The 27,284-nt window shown below is 38.9% G+C and overlaps 3 protein-coding genes across 9 annotated transcripts; 2 read left to right on the forward strand and 1 right to left on the reverse strand.

Moving 5' to 3' along the window:
* Positions 1 to 7,842, reverse strand: HNRNPH3 (heterogeneous nuclear ribonucleoprotein H3). Of its 6 annotated transcripts, none has more exons than XM_030030134.1 (10): positions 7,640 to 7,842; positions 6,137 to 6,273; positions 5,467 to 5,605; positions 4,773 to 4,915; positions 4,207 to 4,293; positions 3,733 to 3,851; positions 2,205 to 2,340; positions 1,861 to 1,941; positions 1,689 to 1,775; positions 1 to 1,360 (listed from the first exon to the last, which is right to left on the reverse strand). In XM_030030134.1, exons 2-10 carry the CDS (start codon positions 6,252 to 6,254, stop codon positions 1,284 to 1,286), a joined length of 987 nt encoding a protein of 328 aa, XP_029885994.1. In that variant the 5' UTR covers positions 6,255 to 6,273; positions 7,640 to 7,842; the 3' UTR covers positions 1 to 1,283. The 6 variants fall into 6 exon arrangements, with proteins under 6 accessions (XP_029885994.1, XP_029885992.1, XP_029885993.1 ...); XM_030030132.1 differs by having other exon boundaries at positions 4,728 to 4,915; XM_030030133.1 differs by lacking the exon at positions 7,640 to 7,842 and adding an exon at positions 7,239 to 7,257 and having other exon boundaries at positions 4,728 to 4,915.
* Positions 7,330 to 8,431, forward strand: LOC115348097 (translation initiation factor IF-2-like). The gene is made up of 2 exons (XM_030030140.2): positions 7,330 to 8,137; positions 8,384 to 8,431. Exons 1-2 carry the CDS (start codon positions 7,372 to 7,374, stop codon positions 8,404 to 8,406), a joined length of 789 nt encoding a protein of 262 aa, XP_029886000.1. The 5' UTR covers positions 7,330 to 7,371; the 3' UTR covers positions 8,407 to 8,431.
* Positions 8,385 to 27,284, forward strand: PBLD (phenazine biosynthesis like protein domain containing). Of its 2 annotated transcripts, none has more exons than XM_030030139.1 (9): positions 8,385 to 8,439; positions 11,005 to 11,104; positions 14,627 to 14,725; positions 15,272 to 15,381; positions 15,517 to 15,546; positions 16,077 to 16,165; positions 17,337 to 17,515; positions 19,242 to 19,304; positions 24,940 to 27,284. In XM_030030139.1, the coding sequence occupies exons 2-9, from the start codon at positions 11,044 to 11,046 to the stop codon at positions 25,050 to 25,052; spliced, it is 744 nt and encodes a 247-aa protein (XP_029885999.1). In that variant the 5' UTR covers positions 8,385 to 8,439; positions 11,005 to 11,043; the 3' UTR covers positions 25,053 to 27,284. The 2 variants fall into 2 exon arrangements, with proteins under 2 accessions (XP_029885999.1, XP_029885998.1); XM_030030138.2 differs by lacking the exon at positions 8,385 to 8,439 and adding an exon at positions 8,456 to 8,675.

Here is a 27,284-nt window from a genome sequence, read left to right on the forward strand (position 1 = left end):
TCCCACAATAAGACATTTATTACATATATAACACAGTACTAGCAAAACAGGTGACAGACTTTCAATACCCAAGATCACATTTGACATTTTAAGGGAGGCATTGAGGACAAAGCAGTTAATTTGGGAGATCACACTGGCTCAGAAGAATAAATACCTTTTTTCATTACACATCAGGTATGTTTAAGTGTCTTCAAACAATAGTTTCTTACATATCTTACATGTCACAAATGCACAAAAAGTTGTATCGGCGTGTTTGGGTTGTGTGTTATTTAACAAGTATTGGGCTTAGAGTTATTTTAGAGATACTTTGCTTCTAAGGAGCTCATCCATATAACGGGTTGTCAAGTTTTCAACAAATACAGACAAATCAGCTCTGTGTAGCAAAAAAAAAAACCTGAACCATGTTTAAATAATACAATAATTTAATGAAAGAAAAAAAGTCGTAACTTGGTTCTAACTCACCCACTCTTCCCAAAAGCAGCGTTTTTGAAAAAAAAGTAAGAAAGAAATGGATAGCTCCAAACGAACCAGTATTTGATCTATTTCATGTTAGCTAAAAGCTGTGCTAGTGTTTTAGTTTGATTTGCAAGTCACACCTGTGAAATGCACCATCTAGTGCTACAGCAAAGCATGGAAATAAACATTGTTGCTCAGTTTTGTGGAGGCACAAACCCTGGGCGCTACTTGTTTATGCAGCTGTGCCTTTGAAGATGATGGTAGATTGTGGTAGTACAAGAAGAAAGCTGGAAGGATGACTTTTAGCCTCCACAGCTTGACGCTGTGTTGAAAAATTGTTACATACAACTTATCAAAAGGGTTTAGGAAAGATTGTTACCAAATAAACTAAGCTATTCATCTACCTTTTTCCCCTTAAACAAGTGAATTTTTCAAACTCATCCACTACACCAAGATTACATAGAACTGAATCAGTGTTCATAGGAGTTACAGTACATCCACCTTTATTGAACCATAGTACAACATCTTGAACCGACTGTAGTCTTGAATATGTAATACATCCTTAGGAGTAACTAGTATAAAAAGTATCAACATCAGTGGTTTGAATATAAAAATTTATTTAAAGTCAGAGTATGCAACAAATAAAACCTACAGAAAACAGATTTTCCCATCACAATCTGTTGCTTACCAAATAATATTGTGAAAACACATTCCTTCAGTCATTATAAAGTTCTTAAAATACAAAAGAAATTAAATTTTGTAAGAAAGTCTAGTAGACCAGAGACTGTTTCTTCCAGGATGTTTTGTAGAAGCAAGGCTATTATCCTTCAATACATTCCACGCCATCCTCCTCCACCCATACTGCCTTGCCCATAGTATCCTCCACTATTTCCACTGCCACGACCTGCAAACAATTGACACAAGGTCACGCATACATACCTTAAAAAAAGAAAAAATGTGATGGGTAATACACAACAGTTGGTTGAAGATGACTTAACTTATACTAAAACAATAATACTTCAGCACTATTTTTCTAAACAAGCATTTGCTGCAGTAGCAAAATGCTTAAAACCCCACATGATTTACACTTTAAATTAAACCAGTACCCTCCCCTTCCCTTTCTCCCAGCAGACAGTCCACAAAGCCCACTACCACCCTTCCCTACCGTCCATCGGAAGACGGACGTTAGCAACATTTTCCTGAAATACAGTTAAAACAGAACTTTTACTTACTATATCCGCCCAAGCCATCAGGAGTTCCATATCCGCCACTGTAATTGCTACCCATTCCCATTCTACCAACAGAGCCGTAACCTTGATCTGAAAAGCAGAAAGCACATCGTTACAAACTTGGAACTCGTTGAACTCGCTAGCAAAGCTCGCTAACTCTAGAATTGATGCGTACCCATTCCATCTCTGCCATAGCCTCCCATTCCAGAACCTCCTCCAGCAGTTGAATTCAGGAATAGCTCAATATATCGATGCTCTGTAGGAAACAAAAAAGCCTTACTCTGTAGTTTGTTTCAGAAACCAGAAGCACAGAGCTACAAAGCAAAAACCCCACCTTCCAAGTAACAGAAGCCCACAAAAGGGAGTTTGCAATGTGAGAAATGGCAAAAAGTCTTCTGATTTGTGTATTTACTGCACAGCAACTTAAGTTAAATGCAGTTTAAACCCTTATGTTCAGTTTACCCTTATATACCCTGCTAAGGCTAGTCAATGAAAGCTTCAGGTGAACACGACACTCACGCATGTGATTTTTATCCTTGGACATGGCAGCTACTGCATCCTCATGTGTTACAAATTCCACATCTGCCTCTCCTGTGGCTCTTCCATCGGCCCCAATATCAATGTGAACTCTTATAGGATTCAATGGTGAGAAAAACTAAGAATAAAAACAAACAACCCCCCCCCCCAAATTATATTAATGCAGAACTCAACCCAGATACTTCTTTTTCATCCCAGCTGTTAGTGTAGCACTGCATCAATTTCATCGCATCATACCACATAAATTTAATTACTAATTTCCAAAGTATTACTTAGCGATAGTGGACCTTCACCATTAGGTCAATCTACACTTACAATCTGTTACTATTACACAACTCAAAGAGCTCCAGCTACAGAGCTTGAGGAGCCTTCTTTAAAAGCAAAGATACAAACAAAAATTCATGCCCGCGCACATTGCTTTAAGCAACAAGTTCTAATATGATGCCATCCTGGAAAATGAAAATAATTACTTCGTTTTCAAAGAAGCAGAGCCAAATAAATTTCTCAAAGCAAGGACATATTTATGGTATTCAGAAAAAGCTGACTGTCAATCAGACTGCTCTTCCTTGCTACAGAACTCAAAGATACAGTGCCATTTCTGACTAACAGCCCTTTTACCAAACAGTATGGGGTGCAAACGAACCTTTGGTATACTACGGAAGTACTACTCATCAACTTGCAATAACATGCTCTGAATCAAAGCCTGAAGTTTGGCCCTTGTTCTCGGAGGGTCTTTAGACTGAAGGAAATCAAACCGACAGAAGAAAATATAGCTCAATTTTAAAAAAAAAACCCAACCAAAAAAAGAAAACAAGCACAAGCTTAAGAATGGAGTTCTGCATATATAACACATAGGTGCAGCTAATAAAGATGGTGCCCCCCTGTAGAGAGGCTATGTTTAAACCAGGCCTTATATCCCCAGAAAACTTTTTGCCCAACAAACACCAGATCTATACTGACACAAGAACGTATCCCCAGAATCCTGCAGATGTGCTTTTGTCTGTCACCCTCATCTCTTACAAGTAACAGGATACCATCCCCTCCAACGCAATACAGCTCCCTAGTCTTCCCACCCTGTCCCTCCTAAAATAAGTCTCAGGTCAACAAACAAATATACAAACTACAAAGTTGCACATCTGCTATCGTTCTTTTACAAAACTACAAATCTTCAGTTAAGCTTAAACTTCTGAAAGCCTTAAAATGAGGATACTGATGGGGACAACTGTTCTCTCCCCAATACACCTTGTATGGGAATGGAAGAGCAAAGAGTGCAGAGATTAATGTTAAATATGGTTTGGCCGACTTCTTCGGTAAGCTTAGCTCAGACACCTTTATAAAAGCTCATTCACTACTAGCTTTGTAAAACTCGCATAAAGGGCCATGACTTCAGTTAGCAGACGTGTTAGAGCTATCAATCACTTGTTTGAGAACTTTAACCAGGTTTGGAATAGGCAAGACAAGAACACGCAACCTCTTAGCATCAGACAGCCCTTTTTCCCATTGTACTTACATTAGCAATATCGTTTTCTGTTGCTCGAAAAGGCAGTCCTCTCATGTGAACAAAATGACCACCACCATGGAAACCTGACCCTGCATCTCCAGCTCCACCATAGCCATGTCCTCCCATGCCTATTAAAAAACCCAAACCAGACAAAACCACACACCTGTAAGATCATCATGAAAAAACAGAAAAGTCATTACTACTGTTTTTCTGAAAGCACTGACTTTATACCACTGAATGCAAGGTGTTTGCGCTTCCCACATTACCAACCCAAACACTTAACCAGATGACACCCTAAGCAACGTATTTACCTTTTCCCAAGATTCCCCAATGCCCCCCCTTTTTTAAACAACATTCTTTCTTTACAAAATAATCTAATGAAGAAAGCCATTAATTCTGTCTTGGAAATACTTATATATCCTACAACTCAAATAACGTAAAAATCTTTTTAAACAAACTATTTAGAAAATTTTTTTTTTTTACCTCTCCCATCCCTCATTCTGTCATCATAGCCATCATTTCCATAGCCATAGTTATTATAGCCACCATAATCATCAAAGCCACCATATCCTGTGCGATGGAGAGAAAGAAAGGAATGATTATGTTATTACTCAAAATTCACACAGCAATGCACAAGAGTCAATTTTTCAGTCTTTGGGGACCCAGAAGTTTGCAAACAGCCTCTACAGACTGTTAATTCTGGATTTCTGAACAGAGTGCAAATATAAATTTCCTTCTATATAGTAAAATGTAAATTTCTTTCTATATAGTAAAAAGACATGCAAGTGAGAGATCAAATTCTGGTGAAAATACAGTTTCCTTATTATTTCCACTAATCTTAAATACTAAGCCACATTTTTTGATAAATTACAAGTAAAAAATTTTTTGAGAGAAGTGTGTCAAACCTAACGGGTACTGCAGCTACCGCCATTTCTTTATTTCTTGACAAAGATGTCAGAAACATGAAACTGACAACAGAACCTCCATTCATTAGATAAACATACCACCGTCATATCCACCACCTCCTCGACGCATTCTGTCATACATACTTCCACGCCCAGCTCCATAATAACCCCCTCTTCCTCCTAATGGTCTATCATATGGTCCAGGTCGCTGTTGTCCCATCATTCTTCTTGGCATGTCACAGAATCCTCTGATTTCGCTCTTACTACTTTTGAAGATTTCAATATATCTAATAAAAGAGGATTTTCAAGGTACCAATAAGAATACACGCATAAGCTGCCTGAATATTATAAAAGGCCATACTACGTTTTCTATAACTAAACGTACAATCCAACAGAAGTGACTAGAGATACCATACAACTTAAGTTTCTCCTCAAAACCGTAAGAATCTTAAGTGTATAAAAAAAAAGGAACACACTTTACAGTGGCAAAAATTACTACGTGAAAATTCTAGCTGTACATATTAAGCTTAAAACATGTCTTTCCAGTATGAGAAACATACTGTTGAAAAAAAAAGTCTAGCTATAGTAGCATTTATCACAAATTACCCTATACAAGAATGATTGAAACAATTTTCTGAGTTTAGCAAACTACCCAGAGCGATACTGTCTCCCCCACCCCCCAAATCTACTGTATTTCCCAAGTTAACTTAGGATCAGTTATAAAAATTCTTAAAAACAGCCACTTCCATATAATGGTCCCCAACCCCCCCAAAAGCATTACTGACCCACAACCCCCAAAAATAAAGATTTAACGCCATCCCAAACTCTCCATCCCCACCTGTGCCCTATTCTTTCCTTGTGTTTCCCCAGAGCATTTTCTGCTATCTCCTTTGAAGCAAACTGCACGAAGGCCTCCCCTGTGCTTCTCCCCTGGTAGTCCAGCGTCAATGTTATCCCATTTGGCACGATTTCCAACCCTTTAACCCAAGGACAAATAACCCCATCAAGGGGAACAGTGTTAAAGGCTGAAACATTCCCATCTGCAGCAAATACTTAAAGCATATCTAAACAACAACAACGAAAAAGAAAACCACCTTGTTTCCCCCATCACCCAACAATACAAGCCAATGATCTTTCATTAAACATTTATGGATTTAGCCATACTTCTTTTCTGTTTAAACTATGCAAAAATACAACCACCTAAGTTACATAAAGAAAATATAGCTACCAATCAAGCAATTTAACTGATCCAAATGCTAACATTCAGGTTATCCCAATATGCATAGTACGTTTACCACCTCGACAAAATTAGATACATACTGCGTTTTACTACATCTACGGTTATTTGTACTTCATTTACAGGGCATAATTCTTACTTATGATAAACTAATTTAACACAATCCCTCCCATCCACCCCATTTACAGCTATTGCAAATTAAAATGTACAAAACATTGTGTGAAAGATACAAGAAAACTCAGTCACTATACTTTGACTATACTAGAGGTACCTTGGAAAAACTGAACAATCTCTTCTTTGCTGCAACCAAATGGCAGGCCTCGAAGTCGTACCACTGTTCCATCATTAGTTGTATCATTTGGCCCATTATGTTTTCCACTCCAGTCCATCTTTTGTTTAAATCAAACGCTACAAATAAATAAGTAAAAAAAAAAAATTAAATTTTGAGATTCCATACATGCTAAAGTCCCTTCCCTCAACAGAAATCCAACAGTTTTTCTTCAGATAACTAGTATTATGGATGATGAGCTTTATTTCTGTTACGTATTTAAAATTGTACTTTATCACAGCTACAGCATGCACACATCTAAAACCACCCCAAACTGACAGGGAACACAGCGTGTAGGGAGGGCAGCACGTGGGTAAACACAGCACATAAAGCTCATTATTTATTCAGTGTACATCTGCCCTTTAAGGTTTTGAGTGCTGGTGGTGGTTTTTGTTTAGTTTTTTCATGACAGTTGAAAAAGGGGTAGGAACCACGCAACAGTTCCTGCGTGGAAACACAAGGCCGTCCTTTGTCTGCAAACAAAGCGCCACGGGCCACGCTCCCAGTTGTTTTTTGTTTTGGTTTGTGTGGGGGGTTTTTTTGTTTTGTTTTGGTTTGGTTTTTTTCCACCCTTCCGGAAACACGGGCGATGCGTTACCTCTAATTCCAAGGGCCGGGGACAAGAGAAGGGAACCACAGGACCAGCCTGAGGGGCAGCGGGGGTCGGTGTCGCCCGGACACCGAGACCCCGGCGGGGAAGGGGAGGTCGGACCCGCTCGGCGCCGGGGCCTCGGCAGGTGCGCGCCGCCCTCAGCCCCGGGGCTGCGAGCGTGTGTGTGTGTGTGTGTGGGGTGCTTTACCGTGAGCGCCCCACAATGGGCCCCGCGGCCGCAACAGCGATGGAAGCGCCATCGCCGCCCCCCTCAGGCGCCGAGCGAACCCGCCTCCCCCCTCCCCCGCCTGACCCGCGGCGCCGACTACCGCCGAAATCGCGGCCCTCACCCACCGCCCGCTCCCCGGCGCCATTTACCGCGCCTCCCCCGGGCCGCCCCCCTCCCGCCTCCCCCGCTCCCGCCCAGCTCTCCCCGCCTCGCCCCGCCACCACCTCTCCGCCTCGGAGGAGCTGCCTCCCGGCCTCCACCCGCGCAACCTCGGCCACCCCCCCCCCCCCCCCCTCCGCCGGGAGTCCCCTCGCCGCTCTCCTGGGGCCGTCGCCGCCCTCGGCTCCACCACTCAAAATGGCGGCCGCGCTCGGGAACGAGGCTCCGCCGAGAAGCGCCGCGCCGCCCCCTCCCCCACGCCCTCCTCAAGGAGCGCCGCTGCCCGCGGCTCCCCGCAGGCGCGCACCGGCCCCGACACCGCGCCGACGGGCGGAAAGGCCCGCCCGCCTCAGGGCCTCTCCGAGCCTCCGCTGCTACCGCCAGCCTGCCCGCAGGCGCCCCGGGCGGGCCCAGCTGGGGCTCGCTCAGCCCGCTCTCTCCCCCGTCCCCCCTCCACTCCACTCACCGGGAGACCCTCGGACACCCCTCGACGTGCCCCGGCAGGAGCTTCTGCCGGGAAGGAAGCTCCTCCTCACTTCTAACCGGCCGGCGGGCTCGAAACCTACGCAACGAAGATGGGCAGGATGGCGTCCCGGCTGCGCAAGTATCGCGATAGCCACGCCGCGCTCCTCAGCCCCGGCTGGGCGGTACCGGCACATGCGCGCCTCCGGGGAGAAGAAGGGACGGCGCATGTGCGGCGCGACGGACGGACGGGAGTTCCCGCCTATTCTTTTCACAACTCTGGCTGTGACGGGGAGGGGTGTCGGGGCGCATGCGCCTGGGGTCTGCGGTCACGCGGTGCCCGCGTTCGCTTGGCGCCAAGCGGGCTCGGAGCTGGGCGGGCTGCGCCAAGCGCTTCGGCGCATGCGCGGGGATCCCTCCCTCATAGCGGCGTCTCTTCACAGAGGCGGCGGCCGGTCGTGCCCTCGAGTGTGTGTCGCTCAGGGTGTCCGGCTCCCTGGGCGTAGGTTTGGGTGGGAGGATGGGGAAGGTTGTCCGGTATGGGCGCACGCAATGGCTTCCCGCGTCTCCTCGGCCTTGCGGCTGTGGTAAACCCGCGGCAGGACGGACCCAGGGGGAACCTCGCACAGTTCCTGTCTCCGTAAATGCCTCAGCGAGGGACAGGCTGGGCCGGGGGCTGTGGTGGAAGGGCGTTCTGGAGCTGGTAGCAAGCAATGCAGGAGGGGAGGTTAAAATCTTTTTTTTAAAGGATTGAAAACGATCGGCTGCTGAGCGCCGGGGGTGTGGAAGGAGGCTTGAGTCCATGTACGTGCTCGGAAGTGAGGCGATGGGGGGCCGCTGGCTCCTCCTGCCGCTAAGGAAACATTAACTTAAGAGTCCTGCTATCGTTTGGGGATAAAACACGTTAGAGAGTACCTTGCAGAAAAGAGCTTAAGACTAAATAGGCGCAAACGACAATGCAAATTGCTGTTTTTACGGTTGATGCATTTACAAACCAGCCATTTTCTGGAAATCCTGCGGCAGTTTGTCTGCTTGAAAATGTAAGTTTAAAAAAAAATAACTTTTATGAAGGACTGCAATGGCATTTACCGTTCTGTACTTGACCGGAGCACTCAACTCTACATTAGACTTTGCTTCCTTTACTCAGGAATTCTGCGTGCAAGCGTTGTTTGCTGTTGCTCCAGAATACAGAGGAATTAGTACAGGGGTACTCCTTTTTTGCATCAAAACGATTTCATACAAGACATGCTTTGTATTTGTTGTGGGTTTTTAAAGTTGTTTGTTTTTTTTAAGGAATATACTGGTGTTTTTCTACCTGAGTTAGCTCAAAAAGAAATGGCTTACTTAAGCCAATGGATTCAGAATGAAATCTCTGAAAGGAAATGCAGTAACATAAAATCAGTATTTGATAGTTTTTGAATAAATGTTAAAATGTAGATTTTGGGTTTAATGTGGGTTTTTTTCCTTTTTTTTTTTGTTTTTTTCCTCCTTCTATGGAAGGAAAGAGGGGGAGTATAGACCTGGATCTGAGTCTTTCCCTGTCAGTGTGTCAGGTTCAGCTTTAGCCAAGTTTAAACAGCCAGTTTTTATTACTTCAAAGTTGCACAGTAGTTTTAGTGCAATTGACAGTAGTCATCTTCCTCATCAAGGTGTTCTGAACAGTTGGTACTGATTGGGACGCTGTTGAAAAAAAAACTATTAAACTGGATTAGAAATTTATAGGCCTTAAATTATTTGGATAGTAACACGATGAAAATTTTAAGTATGAAAATATAGGTAGAGCAGTCAATGGCAGTACCTTGTGCTGAGAATATGAATCTTTTCTAGATGTTCCTGAGCCTATCTAGATCTCATACGATATAGCCTGCTTACGAGATCAGCTAAAGTTATGACTGAGAACATCTCACTTCGGAGGTGGTTTTGGCCCCCTAAGATCTAAATACTCCCTCTCAGAATGAACTTACTTTAAAGCTATGAGCTTCTAATTGCATTTTTATATTAATTTTACTCTGTTACTTTAATATATTGTGAGGGCACCTTATTTGCACGTCGCCTTTGGAGTGCTGAGGTTTTAAAGTTTTTTCTACAGTACCTGGGGCTAGAGGCTTTAGTGTCAAAGTTAAAGCTGAGATTCAGTTAAAGCAGAGATTCTAATTCATAATTTTATTCTAATCTCCAGGAAAGTATGGTGCAGCTAGAGCAATATTTCTGTTCTCTGTTCCCTTCAGAGTTTCAACAGATGCTGTACAAAAACAATTGGGACTAATGCAAGAATGGCAAAATGAGCCCCTTCTGTGTTTCAGAAGTGCCACAGGATGGCAGTATTTCAATAAAGTTCTATTATTTTCAATAACATTTTGGTTGGTCTTTGTTCTGGTTTAGTATCTTTTTAGTATCTAATCGACAGTCAGAACTGTTTTTCTGAAGAGAGATGCTTGTTACTGTAAAAAGTTAGAATGTTGTTTCATTGTATAGAATTCACTGTGCAAATACAGGTCTACCCATCAGTAATTGTCCCATATCTGGAGAATGGGATCATTGGCTGAAAAGGATTAAAGTCATTAAGGGAAGTAAGTAAAGTTAGCAGGGCAAATTTTTGTCTGTCGGACGTTGAACCCGACCAGGTCCACTCAGTACTTTGTTTCATTTGTGTTTCAATATTTTAAAGACCAGATTCTCAGAACTGGCCAGTCAGCATAATTGTGGGGAAAGAGCAATGAAAGACAGGTGAAGTAAAATTTTACACAATCGCTCCAGCTCATGTATCCTGGGATCGATGTTCACTGGTTTAAATCTGCAGGCAGTTAAAGCAGAATGTTGTGAGCTCCAGCATTTTTATTTTTCGGTTTATCTCCTCTCAGCTTCTACTGACTTAGCATATTGTTCTTGTTCAAAGAGTAGTATCGAGGGTACAGCCGTAAGCACTGATCAGCCATCTTCGCCATTGCCCTAGCCATTACTACATATCTCTTGCTGGCATGGATTTTTCGGAGTTATAAAAAGAGAGTTGTAGTTATTTTTAGATGATGTTAATAATGACTTCTCAGTGTGAGTTTAATCATGACTTTAAAGAAAGATTTGTGTTCATGGAAAGACTGAGTTTAGGTTTTTGGGTGACTTTATTTTCCATGTTTTCCAAGAATTTGTGAACTAACAGGGCAGAAATTAGAAATGGCTATGTATCACAGTGGTTGAACTAGTTACCCCATTTTATGCTTAAAGTTTTTTTACTCTCAGAAAGTATTTTGAACTAAAAATGAATCTATGTTTTATTGTAATAGAAAATGAAATGACTGTATTTCTTTAACAGAAAGTTTGATTCTGCATTTTTTGGCCTGCTTTTAATTGGATTTGTTGTTTCGTCATTAGGACCTGGATGAAGCTTTGCACCAAAAAATTGCAACAGAAATGAACCTTTCAGAAACTGCTTTCATCAGAAAACTGAACCCTGGAGATGACTTTACCAAAAGTGAGTGGTTCTCTTTACCCACCAAAACCTCTTACAAGGGAACAGGAAGACACTGTGGGTGCATTTATAAGGAATGGTGCTAATTTGTAGGACAGCCAAAGCAAAATCTTGGACTTGTGATGTATCTTCCTTATGATAATGATAATAATAATAAGCCTTTTGCACATGGATTCTTTAAAGTATTTGTGCTGCATATCAAATTCATTTTACAATATATAAAACTTTATTATTCATAAATTAGACCATTTGGTTGAGTGCCTTTTACTAAATAAGCAAGTTGTATATAGAAAGTCTAAAAATGCTCTGCAAAGATCCTTCACTTAATACTTCTGTTACTACTAATAACCTCCTGAGATAATTTCTTATTATACGAGCAGAAGGCATAAGCACGTTCTGTCTCTATTCATACGCGCAAGGCTGCAAAGTGAGTAGAAGCTGGCTTGGCTGTTCAGGAAATCATCACTGGAGTAACTGTAAGCTATTATTTGAGATTGTCACAAAATCTCAAGCTGTTTGTGGAGCCAATACTGGAAAATACAGTTTTCCAGGAAAACTGGGAAATGTGAAGTTGCCCAAACCAAACACATTAGGCTGCTTGTTTGATTGGTTTGAGTGGAGGGACTTCACTGGTGTTCTTTGGTAGGGCATGTATATATGATGGGGGAGGAAATGGAGAGACACTAGGCAAGATAGAAAATATCAGACAAATACAGAGTCTGGTCAAAATCGCTTTGTGGATTAGTTTTCAGCTGAATCAGTTTGCTGAATCTGCTCGCTTTGCAGTTGTGTGGTGGCGTAAGCCAAGGGGCTGGAACCCCACTAGCCTGTAGTTAGATTCCAGGTTAAGGTACCATGTTGGCATGCCCTCTCTCTGATACGACATAGTGGAAAAGAGAGATAAACAGCTTTGGGGTTATCGGCTGTCTGAAAGAGACCCTAGAACAGTATGTAAAGAAACTGTTCTTTCGTCATTTGATTGTTCAAGGAGTGGGATTTTGTACAGTCTCTGTAATTAAAGAGGATTTTCTTAAAGTAGTCGCTATCATCGCTTACTCCTATTGTTAATAAATTGGAATTTGTTTTAGGGATAGTCTAATTACTTGAATCAAGAAGTGATAATACTTTTCATTTTTCATGTTAACACCTTGCCAATATGCTTAATACACTTATTTATTTTCAAGTCATCCATATCCAACAGCATATAAAATGCCAGCTTCTTTCTCATTAAAGTGCTTTTGATATTAATGGGAGTAGAGTTTGTAACATCAGACCCACACAGCTGCTGAAGAGGTGTGCATTTGTTTCAAGCGAATGTAGTCACTGAGCTACACCTGAGCATGTGTGTATTGATGGGTGGTGGGAGGGGGAGGAGACCAAGAGCATTGGAAGGTCATTTATGAGACTATCATCTGCCTCTGGAGCATTAATTGGTGTAGTAAGGGCTCCTGGACAAGGAGTATGTTTTTGCAGGAGTATGAGTTTGTGATCAGTGCATTTAATTTAATTTTAATTTAAAAAAAATCTACATTACTTTAGGGATACATTACTTTATGAGAGAACAAAATGCCTTCTCAGTTTGAGTACAGCTGTATGTCTGAAGCATCCAGGCAGGTGTTCTGGGTTGCAGAGCTTGTCTGTCTCCAGTCAGTCATGGCTGACTCCATTTCCTCCTGCTTTCAGCCACAATTTCCACTTGGGGGAGTGCATTAACACCACAGGGCAGGCTCACAGCTGGGTTCTGCATCTGCCCTGTCTCAGAGCACTTCTCTGCCATGTCCATTAGTTTATTCCACTAGGTTTTGTTGGGATTCTATTTGTTTTCATTAGTTAGGGGACTGACTTTAACACACTAATTTTTCACAGGGGCAATGACAAGACTTGTTTGGTTTTCTTTTTAAATACTGTTTGTTTCTTTTGCACCTTTTAGTTGTGTTTGTATGGTAATTATTCACTTGAAATATATTTTCATAAGCATTATCTTAAATGCCATGGTGCAAGAGCTCTGCAAAAGCTGCAGGAAACCACGTATAGTGCACTTGGGTTCCAATTTTTTTAAACAACAAATAGAAATACAATTTCTAGTGAAATGAAGGCTTAGTATACGTGAGAGGTCTTTACCAGACTTGACTGATGGTTTAAGCAAAATAATTTGTAACTGGCCTAGCTCTGATACAGATTCCATTAAACAAACAAAACTATCTTTAACCCCTAAAGGGTAACCCAGCCTGCAGGTGTCTAGAGATCTGTGCTTCGTGACTTTGTCGGATTCCATAATACATGGAGGCTTTATCTTCTAAATTCTCCACTTTATTACAGATTACCACAAATACCACAAAAATCACTACTAGCAAGTATACCTATGGTTAATAAAGTGAATATATGTATATCTCTCTCAAGCTATTACAAATTATTATCAGTGATCAATAGTATAGGAGGAATCAATAATAGCAGCAATAAATATATGTAATATTACAGGTTACTACAAACTTGTCACTAGTCAATAATCAAACTTATCTATAATATAACAGTAGAGATACTTATGAATGTAGATATATGGTACCAAGCGCATTAAATAGATTCCAGAGAGGAGGACAAACAGATCCCAGAAGGGGACCCAGCCATCCCAGAAGTGGAGCACAAACCAAACTGAGCTCAGAAGTGGGCCCAGAGGGGGACTGGTAAAATAACAGTCTCACTTCAAAGACGGTCTGTGTCATGGAGTTTGGAGTCAGCCATGTGTCCTCAGCAAGGGTCCGTGATCTCGTAGAAAGTTTGCAGAGACCTGTTTAGGCAAGAGAAAAACATATGCACCACAGAAAGTTCTCAGAGAGAGAAGCTCCATTTTGGGTAAAAATTAAATAATTTTTATATCATAGAGACATTAGAGAATGCAGGACACTGCCACTTTAAGAAGCCAGCAGATGCTGTTAATATATATTTTTCAGCTGGAATGGCCAATAGATGATGATGTTTACTCTCTCAGACCAATTTTTATTTTTGCAGACTGCTTTCCTGTTTCTTCAGTTAGAACAGCCAGTGGCAGTTACCACTTCTTACTTTCTTGGGATGTTTTCCCCTTTTTCCAGACTATTTTTCACCTTTTCAGGTGATGAGTTGCTGTTACAGTTTGTTGCTTTTGTGCTTACCGATAGTATCTTGGCATGTCTCTGGTTTCTAGCTACCCAGCAGCACTTCAGATGCCAGCTGAGCTTATCAAGGATGCTTCTGGTTCAAAGGCATAGTTCCCAGGCGTGCAGGCATTTCTACTCTGCAGCTCCTTTGCCCTTGGAACAAAGTAGCTATCCTCTGTTAGTAGTAGACTCCTGTTGTTGACCTGACTCAAGCAGTAGCTATTCTAAAAATCAGTACAAAACAGGTTCCTGAAAGTGCGTTTAAGACCAAGACTGATTATAACATGCATTTTGATTAACTGAAATGTCATCACTCTGTATAAAGTTTTGAGATAAAGTGAAGAAGTAGACTTCTTCCACTTAGTAATGCTAAATAAACTTTATTTTCAAGGTTCCTGCTTTGGACTCCGATGGTTCACCCCAGCCAATGAAGTTCCTCTCTGTGGTCATGCTACACTTGCAGCAGCTGCTGTGTTGTTTCACATAAAAAGTAGGCTTACAAGCTATTTATTACTATAACTTTTTAGAAAATTTACTTTAATTAAGAAGAACTCGTTTTCTACAACAAAGGCAATTTAAATATTCAGAACATTTCGAGAACACATATAGAGATACCTCAGGTAATGTCTTTTACAACTGCTCTGTAATTATAAAGTTGTAGTCTGATTCCTACACTTGGATTCTGATGCCCTACTACTACTTTTGTTTAAGAAAAGTGCTAAATATGCAAATGTAATCTGGGAGAGATACAGCAGAATTTGATGAATAGGGAATATTGGCCTTTCTGTTAAAAGGAAGCTCCCATTCATTCTTGGAACGTGCAGGAAAGATTCACTGGCAATTGCTGTGTTTATTAGCCTCAGCAGATCATTTATTGAGTTAGTTGGGAATTTTGTCTCAGAATACAGGTTTACTGTAGTTATTTTATTTTAGCTACATAACTAACTTTTTCTGAATATACTGAGTTACTGTAAGAGCTATAATAATTTAGAATCAAATTCTTATGTTTGATAATGTTGCAATGTTCTCTCTCTAGAAAACACAAATTCAGTTCTCACATTTGTGACGCTGAGTGGGGAATTAAAAGCCAGACAAGTGGAAGATCATATTGTCCTGGACCTACCACTGTACTTAACCTACCCACAGGTCAGTCAAAATTTTGTTCATTAAAGGCTTTCAAGGAAAGTGTATGTAAGTTTATCTGTCCATATATAGTTGAATTGATATATACATATGTATGTTCCTTTTTTAACAGTGGTGGTGGTTTTTTTTTTTCTTCAGGTACTTCAGGAAGTAGAAGAGTTAATAAAGGTAAAAAAAGAACCTTATGTGTGGTCTTAGAAGCGCATTTATAATAGCTACACTTAGTTTTATATATTAAAATGGCTAAAAAGTGGCAACACGGCATTGCTTGATGTACTCCTGAACTTGAAACACTAAACTTTAAAGGTCTGAATCGTGCAGCTCAGGAAATGGAATTCTCCAGAATGCTGCAGTTGAACTTTTGTCTCTCGTTACCATTGGCTGGAGTGTCAGTATTTGTTTCAGTGGCATTTTCAGCCTATTGTATGCATGCGAGGGCAATCCAGTGTCCTTGCACTCTTCTAGGTCCCTGAATATCTTTCCAAGTTGACATATACAGAGCTCTTAGCACCTACCCATATACATTTGTGCACTTAGTGCATTTACTTTTTCTTGCTTGCATGTACTTGAGGGCTGCATGAAAGACCTTGCATAAGCCCTGTTCTAGCACGGAACTTGTTCTACAAAAATGTTAAGGAAAGAATATTTCATATTCGGATGACTATGTTTTTCTATGTCTCCTTTAACTTTTCCACCAGGCAGCCATTGGTGACATGATTGTTCAAGATCTCCGTTATTCTCCTGACACAAAGAAACTCCTAGTCCGCCTCAGTGATGCTTATGAAAGGTGTCTTATACTTTTTTTTTTAAATCAAGTGTGTAGAAATTGAGTCTGCTTGTTTAACCTCTATTCCTTACATACTAGGCTCTTTTATCTCGTTCTAAAACAGGTGAAGATTAAAAACCTCTAATTTAAACTCCTGTTTTAAATAGTTATTTTATCTTCTAATGTGAGCTTATTGAACCTGCAAAGCTGAATAAGATCAATCTGAAATCTGTCTCCAAGAGAAGGAGGTGTAGGAAACAGTTTTAATGATGGTGTATTTTCCCCATCCATCTGAGTAAAAAAAAAATGGTCCAGTAACCTAGCAGGAAATTAGGAGTCTTCCTTCTCAAATGATGGAGTAATAGTTGCATAGCTATAGAGGTCCGCTTGGTGAGACAGGGCACATTGACAGAATGCCATGGATTCTGATTCCCATTTGACTAATCTGCTTACACATACTTAACAGCATCATAAGTAGCTTTATAGAGGAAATTCCAATTCAAATTATTCCAAAGCATTTGTTAATCTCAGAGAGCTGAATTTCATTGCTAAGTCAAGTATGATTTGGATATACGTTGCTGAAACACAACTTCCTTAATCAGGCCAAATTACTGTTATTTTTACTCAGAAGTTTGGCCTGAGTAATGTTTAAAGATGGGGCTAGTGGGGAGATAGGAATATCCTCAGCTGGGTACTTACTGTTTTTACTGTTTCAGCCTTTATTTTGTGGGGCGGTAGCTGCAACTTCACAGACTTGAGACTGTTGTAGGGTGCTTTAGAGTCCCGTGAAGATCTGAATAGTGTTAGTTATTTGCTTGCTCTGAAAAGAGGTGGAGTGCTTACTCTTTGCCTTCTGTAGTGATGAAATATTTCTTTCAGTGATTAAAATGTTGAAACAAAAGTGTGCTCTTTTGTAGCTAATATTCCAGGATGCTCAGTTTTCAGAAATAAATAGGAAATGCATGGCTTTAACTTTTTTCTCTGCTTACTCAGAGTGTATTATATTCGGGGTAGCCTTCTGTCAAATGACATTGGAAAGACAATGCTAGGAATTTTGTCTCCTCTAACATTTTACCATGGCTGCTTTGGGATTGTAGAGAAGATGATTTTGTAGTTTTATGTTTCTTTTCAGTACTTAAATTCTTGTAAAATGAAGAATATGGGCTATTAAAATTCTATAATTATATTCAAGGTCTGTGTTGGAAGAACTGCAAGTGAGCGCACAACGCTTTTTGTCAGCTGAAAAGACGGGAAAGGTGAAAGGACTCATACTCACTCTTAAGGGAAATTCCAGTGGAAAACATAAAGGCCATGATTTTTACTCCAGATATTTTGCACCTTGGTATGGAATTCTGGAAGACCCTGTTACAGGTATGTGTGTGATAAATGACTCTTGTTTTGGTTCATTTAAAAGGTTCTTATTAAACTTCATGAATCTGGTTTTGTACTTTAGAGTCTTTCTTACAAATTACTGGTTTATATGGACAGCAGGAGTGTTCTCATTAAACTGAAAACTTTTGTGACTGATGCCAGCTCATTCAGAAAAAGATCAGCTTCTTGTTATCAGGCCAGATATTCCTGTGTCTTTTCCAGATCTTTTCCCTGATGTATTCCAATTAGAGAAAAGTGAGAGACTAGTTTGGTATTGAATGAGTATTGCAGTAGAAGTTCATGTCCCCTTCTGTTGGTGTTCTGTATTTTTTTTTTTTACGCTTCAGCTGAGATCTCCTCTAGTTTCATGACGCTTATTGTGGATATTCTCAGGCCTATGAATAATAGGAACTCAGCTAGTTGTATATTTAGGGGCAGGAAGGGTAGTTCTCGGCCTATTCCTTTGATGTTCAACTCACTAGGTGTGATGATGATTACTGCAGAATGATGTTCTTTGCTTAATCACCGGTTTATTATTAGTCAGCTGAGAAATTGGTCAAAAATTAAATGTTTTGCTAAATAAAGAGAAAACTTTCTTTGTTGGAATAGTGCTAGTTATTCAGCACTCCTAGCAGAAAGAAAGGTTTACAAGGAAATACAAGCCATGTATTTCAGTTACTTCTTAAGCTTTCAGTCCTGCTTTCCTGATAAAGCCAGGGACAGAGTCTGGTAGACATATCTAATTCCAGAGCTCATTCCTTAGGATTTCTGGGAAGACTAGTATTGATACTCACTGTTGCTTGTCTTCCATCTTTAAGTGTCCTTTCCTTTATAGAAACAAATCTTTTTATTGTGTAGCTGAAGTATACTTTTAACAGTGTTATGGCTTTGATTATATTTCTTCCGTAATGATTTCTTAATAATGCTACATGTCTTGGTGTACTTGAGCCCTGATAATTATAGTTACTTCACAGTAGGGTTTCTGGCAGAGTATCTTTGCCCCTAGCTGCTAATGTAGACTGAAGCAGCATGTCTAGCTATGGATCTGAGAAGTCATCCTAAGTTTTTAAGCCATCTGCCGATCAGGAAACAAGAAATTGGTCTTTTAGTTTTCAGAAGCTGTGGTGAGACCTTAAAGATCTCCTTGAGTTACATCCTGATACTTACTAGCACTCAAGGCTGAAAAAAACCTGAGGTTTTGTTGTGAAAACTGTTAGCAGAGGAAATACTTTTGTTTTACACAGTGACTTCTATCCACCTGTTCCTATTCCTAAAAAACATCCAAAAGCCTATTCAGATTATTGATGGGTAGCTGTTCATGTTTCATTGAATAACATCGTGTTTAGATGAATAATATTTTGAATTTAATACTTTGAGATTCTATTATTAGGAAACTTCACTTTTGGTAAAAATATTAGTACTTTGGCTCAAGTATTTTAATCGGTACTATTTATTATTCCTACCAATTGTGGCTGATCATGAAGCCCTTGCCTAGGCAAAATTTCCATTGAAGCCAGAGGATGAGGAAGTAATACTGCTTTATCGTAAATAAATGAAATGATAAAGCCTCAAGTTCTGTTTGCTGTGAAAACTCTTAGGTGTTTTTGCCCTAAACACATGTGGCACTTGGTTTGTTTATGGCGTTTACATTTTGAATGTGCTTGCTTGCCCTATAAAGTAGTGGTTCTAATTTAATTCTGTTCTTTGTTTTCCAATTTCTCTTAAGGATCTGCCCATGCTGTTTTAAGCAGCTACTGGTCAGAGCAGCTGGGGAAGAAAGAAATGCTTGGTAAGAGAAACTGGTTTTTTTGCAAAGCTGCCCATTTATGTAAAACCTACTCACTAAAAAAGAAAAAGTTATTACTACAATCCAAACTGTAGCAACAACTCCCCATCCGTTTTCTCAATATGAATAGAATATTATGTAATATTTCATGTGTGAGGTAATCTTTAAGAAATTGCTTTCTTTCCTACCCACCAACATGACACATCATGGCTGCAGGGAGTTTGAAGTGTCGGTTTCTGGATCGTAACTCTCTGCAGTTAGTTTTTTATTTCAACTTTTGGATTTTATTTCTCATGACCTTTCATCACAACTGAAGCTTGGTGAACTTCAGATGATGTTGGTTTTGTGTTTTGATTGAATTTACTTTACTTCTTGGTCTTTATGGCTTGCATTTTGGGTATTGGGAAAAGGTATCGGTATTTTCATTCACTATGTGTAGTTTTCAGTACAATTTGGACAGTGTTTTCCTTTCCCTTCATGTATGTTAAGATGAGACTGAAAAAAATTATAGGTTTTCTGCCTGATTTTGAAATTTTCTTGAGAATTACTCCAGATTAATCCCTGCAGTGACTTCTTTAGTAAATGGAGGGTTTAGAATAGCTAGTGTTGTTATATCTAGATAAGAAGAGGTGATGTATTTTTAACATTCAGATGCTACGTACAGAATGTGCTTTATGGTAGTTTTTTCTGGTTTCTGATACATGTCTGTGTTTAGGTATGAAGATCAGTTTTCCTCGGGATGATGATCTTTTACATGGTAGCAAGGAAGGATATAAAAAAGAATAGTCACTTACGTTAGAAGAACAGAAAGAATTTGGCTGATCTTAAATACATAAGAATAAGGACAAGATGCATGGACATTGGCAAATTTTATTTGTTTGTGATTTTATTTGCAGTTGCAGTCTTACTTTTAAATGTTAAGCCTTAAAGGACTTTGAGATGGCTGGACCTCTGAAGTTAAAGAACAGATTGATTTGTATTCTTTCAATTAATGAGATATCCTTATTAGATCACATATTTGTTAAGCAAGAAACTGAAGAGCTTAGTGGAAAAAACTGAGAGAAACTGTTAATACATGGCAACGCTAGATAAAGAGGCATTGGGTGTCTGTTTGCTTCTCGTGTTTCTGGTGCTTTGCCAGAGAATGGAAGAACAACAGAAGCAATACAAAATACCCTAGTCCCTAGCCGCTTCTCTAAGTGGAGGGCAGGGGATTACAATTCTTTTGTGCACCTGACAACAATTAAGTCTTTGGTAACATTTAGCTTAGAGCAGAGATTGGACCCTTGATCTAATAAGTTTCCTTGTCCATAAAACACTTTTCCAAACAAACAGCTACCTTGAATATAAGCTGTCCTATATTTGGTCAAGTGAATCCCAAAATGGATTTTCTTGAGAATGATAAGGTCTTTAAAGGATCTGTTTGTGCTCCATAGCTCAGTATGGTAATCCACAATGACTGAGACCTTCTCCATCATGGACTGAAGGGAAGGTTTAACTGTCTGTTCTGAAGATCTCACATTCGTGTTAACATCACACAAATCTGTGATAGTTTCTATAATGTTGGGGGGAAAAATCCCAACATGCTTTCTGAAGAGGAGAAACTGTCTTTGGTAATGCATCCTTATGGACTGGCTGTTTCTCAGAAGATTTTGACATTTTCGGTTGTTAATGTGGAATTTGAAATGCTTCAGTGCCATCTATAAATGCTGCTTCTTTAAGTAAACAAACAAACAGAAATTCTGTCTGTATTTTTAGATGATACTTTCTACCTGTTTTGCATTTTCATGTATTGTGTATGTACTGTGCCATTTCCTCTTTTAGAGAAACTATCTCGGGCAGCAAAGGCAATTGATACTGTAACCAGCTTCTCTAATGTGTTTAGCACAAAAAAAAGTCCTATCTTCTCAGAAGATAGGTTTTTGGGGTTTTTCTTGCTATTTCATGCATGTATGTCCTCAAACTTTTTTTTGTGGTAGAAATCATATAAAACATATCTAAATAGAACAAGTTAATTTGACATCTGATCAACGTGGTCTTTACATGTGTTTATGAGAAGTAAGTTTTCCTTACATGCACATGACCGAGGGGAATCAGGTAGTACTGGGGTGAATTCTATTACTGGTGAGATTATTTGGAAAAGATGGCTGGCAATCAAGAAGATTACATTTCACCAAAGATTAATAAATAAGAGCATCTTTTGACTTTATAGAAACCTTTGCAGTAGCTTCTGTAATGTCTGACACCTTTTATTGCAAATATAAATGAAGATTTTGTTGCATAAAATGAAAGATCTGTTAGTTCCAAAATATATCAGATATGAAATAATATAAAAATGAGGAACATTAAATCTACTGTCAGATCTCTCTGGGTATTGTGGCCTCTAGGTGGAGGTCAGCTGCATCTCTGCTGAAGTATCAGACATAATTTCCTGTGTTTGGATTCTCTTCCTACTTTTATTAAACCAAATTGTCAAACAATGACCACTCCCATCAACTACAAAGAGAATTTTCCAGTCTGGTGAAATACTTTATGATCTTTCTTGAAACTATGAACATAGCCTTGAATTTAAGCTGAGTGTTAAATCAGAGTTCGATATCTGTCCTTGCCCTTTTTTTCATTTCAGGAGTCTCTGCAATATTTAAAAAATTACAATCTCTCATATCAGCTGTACAGACTTGCATAATTGCAGATAACTGCAATATTTAGCAACTGTCTCTGTATCTGGCCCTTCACATAGTTTTCACATTGCTAAGACAACATTTAGAAACATGCTTAAGGAATTTGATATATTCAAACAGATTATAGAGGACTTTCCAAATTATTGTGAAGAAAAGGGCTTTGTCCAGGACAATTTTTAATGTCAGGTGAAGCTAGAGGAATCTTTCTGTACCTCTTTACTTTGGACAACTGTATTAATTTGTGGGGAAATTCTGGTTCTTGTTACTGCCTTTAACTTCTCTGATTCCTTCCCAGTACAGAACAGGTTTATAGTGTTTGAGGGTTTTGGTATAAAAAAACCCCACTAAACCCAACCAAAACCCAGACATTACTTTGATAACTGTAAGATTATACTTTTACAAATTTTGCCAAGATTTCTTTCAATACAAAGTCTGTCCCATCTTATAACTTTTCAGTCTCCTTGCTTTATCCAGGTGGAATAAATCTACCTGTATTTAAGTTTTTGCTAATTTGAGTTCTCATGAAGTGAAGAGTTTTGCAGAGTTGTAATCGCAGCTTTCATCTTTCCCGGGTAATCTCAACATACAGAGTGACCACATCAGTTTTATGCACAAGTGTAACATTTCTGCCAAAGGAGAGGTGTTTCCCTCCATCAATCATCAGATTTATCTACCTTCTTTCTTAGAATAAAAAAAGTCTTCGAGATCTTAACTTCACTTAAGGAACAAGTGCTTCTTTCATCAGTCCGTTCGTAGGGTCTAGGAATTTGGCAAAAATAATAGTTATTTCTAAAAATAGGTATTTTTACAAGAGTGGCACTTGTTCCTGAGTTGATGTCATTATGATGATGTCATGAAGAAAATCCATTACTCCTCAAATTCTGTAAGCAATGGTCATTTAGGTACATCTAGGGTGGTAAGAAGCTCCTTAAAACAACAGGATAATATTAGTACGAGGCCACTGGCTGCCTTGTGAATTCAGGGGTGCATGATTGTATGATTCTATGATATCAGCATGCTCAATCTCACAGTCCTTGTACCTACTCTTAAACTTCCCTCTGTCGCAGGTTAATCACAGAGGAATTGAGGGCACTGTGAATTCAGCTGTTATATATTATTTCTACAGATCAGAATGTACATACTTGTTTTTATACAAAATACATGTAAAATGTATATGTAGTATGAGATATTCCTGGTAAATACAGACCTGGAATGGATGTGCAACAACGTTGTGATCCAAAACGTGAGTGCACATCGGAGATGCTTGAATGTCTCTGGAGATATTGCTATTAAATTAAATCCTCTACTTACTGAAATGTTCCATGCAGGTCTGTTTACTTTCAGACGTAGTGTGAGATACCAGTGCTTCTGTGTGAGAGAAAGAAAAGATCAAGTATTATTTTCATATAAGCTTGCGTAAAATTTTCTTTTGTGTTTTTTTTTTTTCCTTCTACTTTGAAGGTTTCTTTAAAAATAAAATAAAATAAAATGGACCAGTATCAAAACAGTCTCAGTAATCCTGCCATGAAACAGACAGCACTGGTTCCACATTTAAAGAAAATAAAAAAAAAACAACAAAAAAAAACCCCCAACCTCTGAAGATTTGAAAAAATTTATCTCTTTTATTTAAATCTGCTGTCACAAGGGAGTGGGAGAGTTTAGCTGCGTATCCACACTTGGCAATAATAATTGATCAAATTTGGCATGGTCTGGATCTCTAAGAGTCCAACATATTCAATTGAAGGCATTACTCCATACATGGATGTTGTTCTGACAGGTTAAAAACAATAACCAGTGGTTCTATAAATGGAAAAGAACAGAAAGTATCAATATCATTCTCTTTATAGCTCCTGTTTCCACTGTTTCGGAGTGTTTGCTTTGTCTCAGAATCTAATATCCTGTTATAAGAAAGAACTTTCTTGTCAGCTGTGGCTGAGAAATTTTTTTAAGGCATACAGTATATATGCCATCTGTTAGAGATCCTATGCTCTGTTGGGATCTGAATACAATCTCTACCCAATTTACAAAATTGTGGGTTTGTGAGGAAAAACGTGCCCTTTGGCTTTGAACAATTTCTGTAGTAGTTGGAAGTTCATTTAGTAAGGAGACCATGAACGTTAATGCCTCTTCATCCATTTACAGCCTTTTACAAAAACAATACTACTATATGAAACTTAAACCTTTGCTAAATGCCTTCTGAACCAGACCATTTTCTGATTAAGTAGTTGTGCAACTAAAATTGGACTACTGAAACAAGCCTACAGACTCAACATGCTAAGTGAACATTATCGTCCAACCTACATATAACTAAAGACTTTAGGCAAAAGTTTAGTTCTGTAATTATTTACAAATGGAAGGCTATTTCTACTTAAACTTTATCCAGCTGTATTAAATTATATATTCAGATTATATAAATCAATATCTGTTCCTGTCTATGTAAGAATTTGATCTCAGTTTGTGACAGCTGAAGTAGCATCTATGTTTCTTTGTAGACCTTTTCCACTGCCTGCTTGAGCTTTCTTTAGCCATTAGCCAAACACATTCTTTGAACCTAGTATCCACTTCAGATGTTCAATACTTGTAAAGTGGTGGTTCTTTCTTATGCAGATAATACTTCCTTATTACCTACAGAAATTGCCTGTCCCCTGAATGGGAGAATTCAAGACTTCTTTAGATGTAGCCAACCAAGTTTCCTTTGTTTATCACGGCAAACTATCATTAACTACTTGTATTAACTAGCATTTTTGTCAGACTCAATAGACAAGTTGTAGTCTGAGATACACCCTCAGCTAATCTTCATCCATAAAGACCGTTCATCCAGGGTGTCCCTGGTACAGTGCTTGCCCTGGTGCTGCTTGCTTTCTGGAAACAGAGGCCTCATTTCCCTGAGTTTTCATGGATTTTTAAGTAATTTGTGATAGATACTAGTTTAACTGTGGATTCTTGTTTCCATTTAGCTTTTCAATGTTCCCGCCGTGGAGGAGAGTTGAAGATTTCCCTGCGTAATGACGGAAGAGTTGACATTGCGGGGCAAATTGCTATTGTATTAAAAGGAAACCTGATTTTCTGAAGAAATTGACACTAATCTCCCACACCTTCAAATTATTCATATTATGCTGATTATTTCTTAGCTCTAGGCAGTGAATCACCACTGTCCTCAGAAGTCTTTGATTACTCATTGTCCATTTTTAAAAATTGCTTGAAAATGCTCACTTCTAATCTTCAAGATCCCTGGTATTGTTTTCTTCACTTTCATCTTGCCACTTCATATGTACACTGACTTCAGAAAATGTCTGAGGACAGCTGTCTCGTTTTTCTGCTTTTAAATTATTCTTTTCTTTATTTCCAAATTCCATGTTAAAAGCCATTCCTCCTTCCTCGATTGAATTGTAAACTTTTCTCATTGATAAAATAATCAAACTTCCATATTCAGTCATTTTCCATGAAACCTGGCTACAGTCCTTTTAAAAAAAAAAAACCACAAAACTTTTCTCTGCCATATATTGAAATGATGCTTATACATTCATTAATTTACTTGAATTAAAACATTAACAAAATATAAATGGTTTAGAAATGTGCTTTATGGTTCTCTTACGAGCATTATTTTTGAAAGATGAATGGTATTGCAGTGGCTTGTAGTACAGCTGCTTACTCAATATTTTTAATTAAAGTTTTAGCAGAAAGATTTAAGAGATTGACATAGTGATGCACATAAAAGTGGTTAAAATCTGAAAGAAAACTTTGTTGGTTACAGCAATGTCATTTACTTTTCAAAGACTGAAGATGTGCTCCTAAATTAAGTTTCTTCTGTAATTTTCTTCATGAAGTATACTGCTTCAGACTTTGTCACTTTTTCCTTTAGTGTTCTCGTCTTTCTCTGGATTTATTAGGAATATTGAACTGTTTCAGTTACTCTAGCTAAAACTCTGTTTTCACTTTCAAATCACTTTTGTCCTAAGCTCTGCTTTAGTTCTTTTTCTTTGCAATATTTCAGGATGAAGTATTTTGAACTTAAAGCATTTTCATACTGTGGGAACAGCTGGATGTCAGCCCTTTATAAATGATGAGGAGCTTAGTTGTCCCAAGTTCCCCTATTTCCAGTTAGTTTGAATTTTATCATAACTCTTAACTTACATCGTACCTAAGTCTGAGAAGCTGGAGGCAAGTAACAGTGTGAGAATCCTTGGATTCATTTGAAATAGAAGTTTCTAGCTCCTGCCGTTACACAGAATGTATTGAAAAGATTATTTAAATGCACTACAAAGCTCAAGAGCTAGGTGGCAAGCAAAAGGAATCTCAAAATGGAAATGCACGTTCTTCTTCTGTATTCAGTCTTGCTGAAGTTCATGGACTTGAAATGTGGTTTATAAACATGGACTCATCATCACGGCTATGGAGGCAGCTTAACAGTAAAGTTGCGATGGCATATTTAGCAGCCACCTTGACCTTGCCTTCTCACAAAGCAAACCAATCACTTTCTGGCTAGTGACCTGGACGTTCTTGAGGAGCAATACTGCAAGCTTGTTTTGCTGCATTTGCTACTTCCTGCTGGCTTATGCAAAGAGTGAATCTGGCCCATAATCTGAGATGCTTTGGAAAAAAAAACCTTCCTTAAGAATATAAGTGAACTAAAGAAGCAATTATTGTTCACCCATCCACATTAACAAATAGACAGTACAATTATTTTTTTTACTCAAAGGGAGTAATAATGAACAAAGCCCAGTAAATTTTAAATATATTTGCTATCTAAATTTCCTGACCAAACCAATATCTTTGCTGCTTAATGCATTTCTTTTTATAGTTTACTATTACTTTGTCTCTATTTCTGTTCAGGATAGAAAAATCACCAGAGCTCAGGTGGGAGACTATGCAGTAATGTGTTTGTAATCAACAGATTAGTTAATCAGCCATGATTTATTGATGATGAATTAATTATACCTGATTGTGCAGTTCTGCTGCTTAAATGAAGCTTTAAAGGAGTTATTTTATTAATCATCATTGTGCTAATTGCAGACACTTACAGAAGGATTGCTAATTAAACATGCAGCCATATGCAAAACAAGCAAGGCTGCTGAGAGTGGCAAGAAAAAGAGCACTCATTTTTTGAATAGCAACTTTATTCTCATGAAATATTGTGTAGTTGACCTGGTGATCCTAGTTACTCACTAAGACTTATTTTTAATACATTGCGCATTTTCAGTCAACAGTAAAGGAAATTAATTGTTTTGACAAATTCTGTCTATCTTTCCTAGTGCAAAAAATAGGTTGTGCGAACTTCAAATAAAAAATTATTTAGAAATAA

Source organism: Aquila chrysaetos, chromosome 11, assembly GCF_900496995.4.
Source record: "Aquila chrysaetos chrysaetos chromosome 11, bAquChr1.4, whole genome shotgun sequence".
Taxonomy (NCBI): domain Eukaryota; kingdom Metazoa; phylum Chordata; class Aves; order Accipitriformes; family Accipitridae; genus Aquila; species Aquila chrysaetos.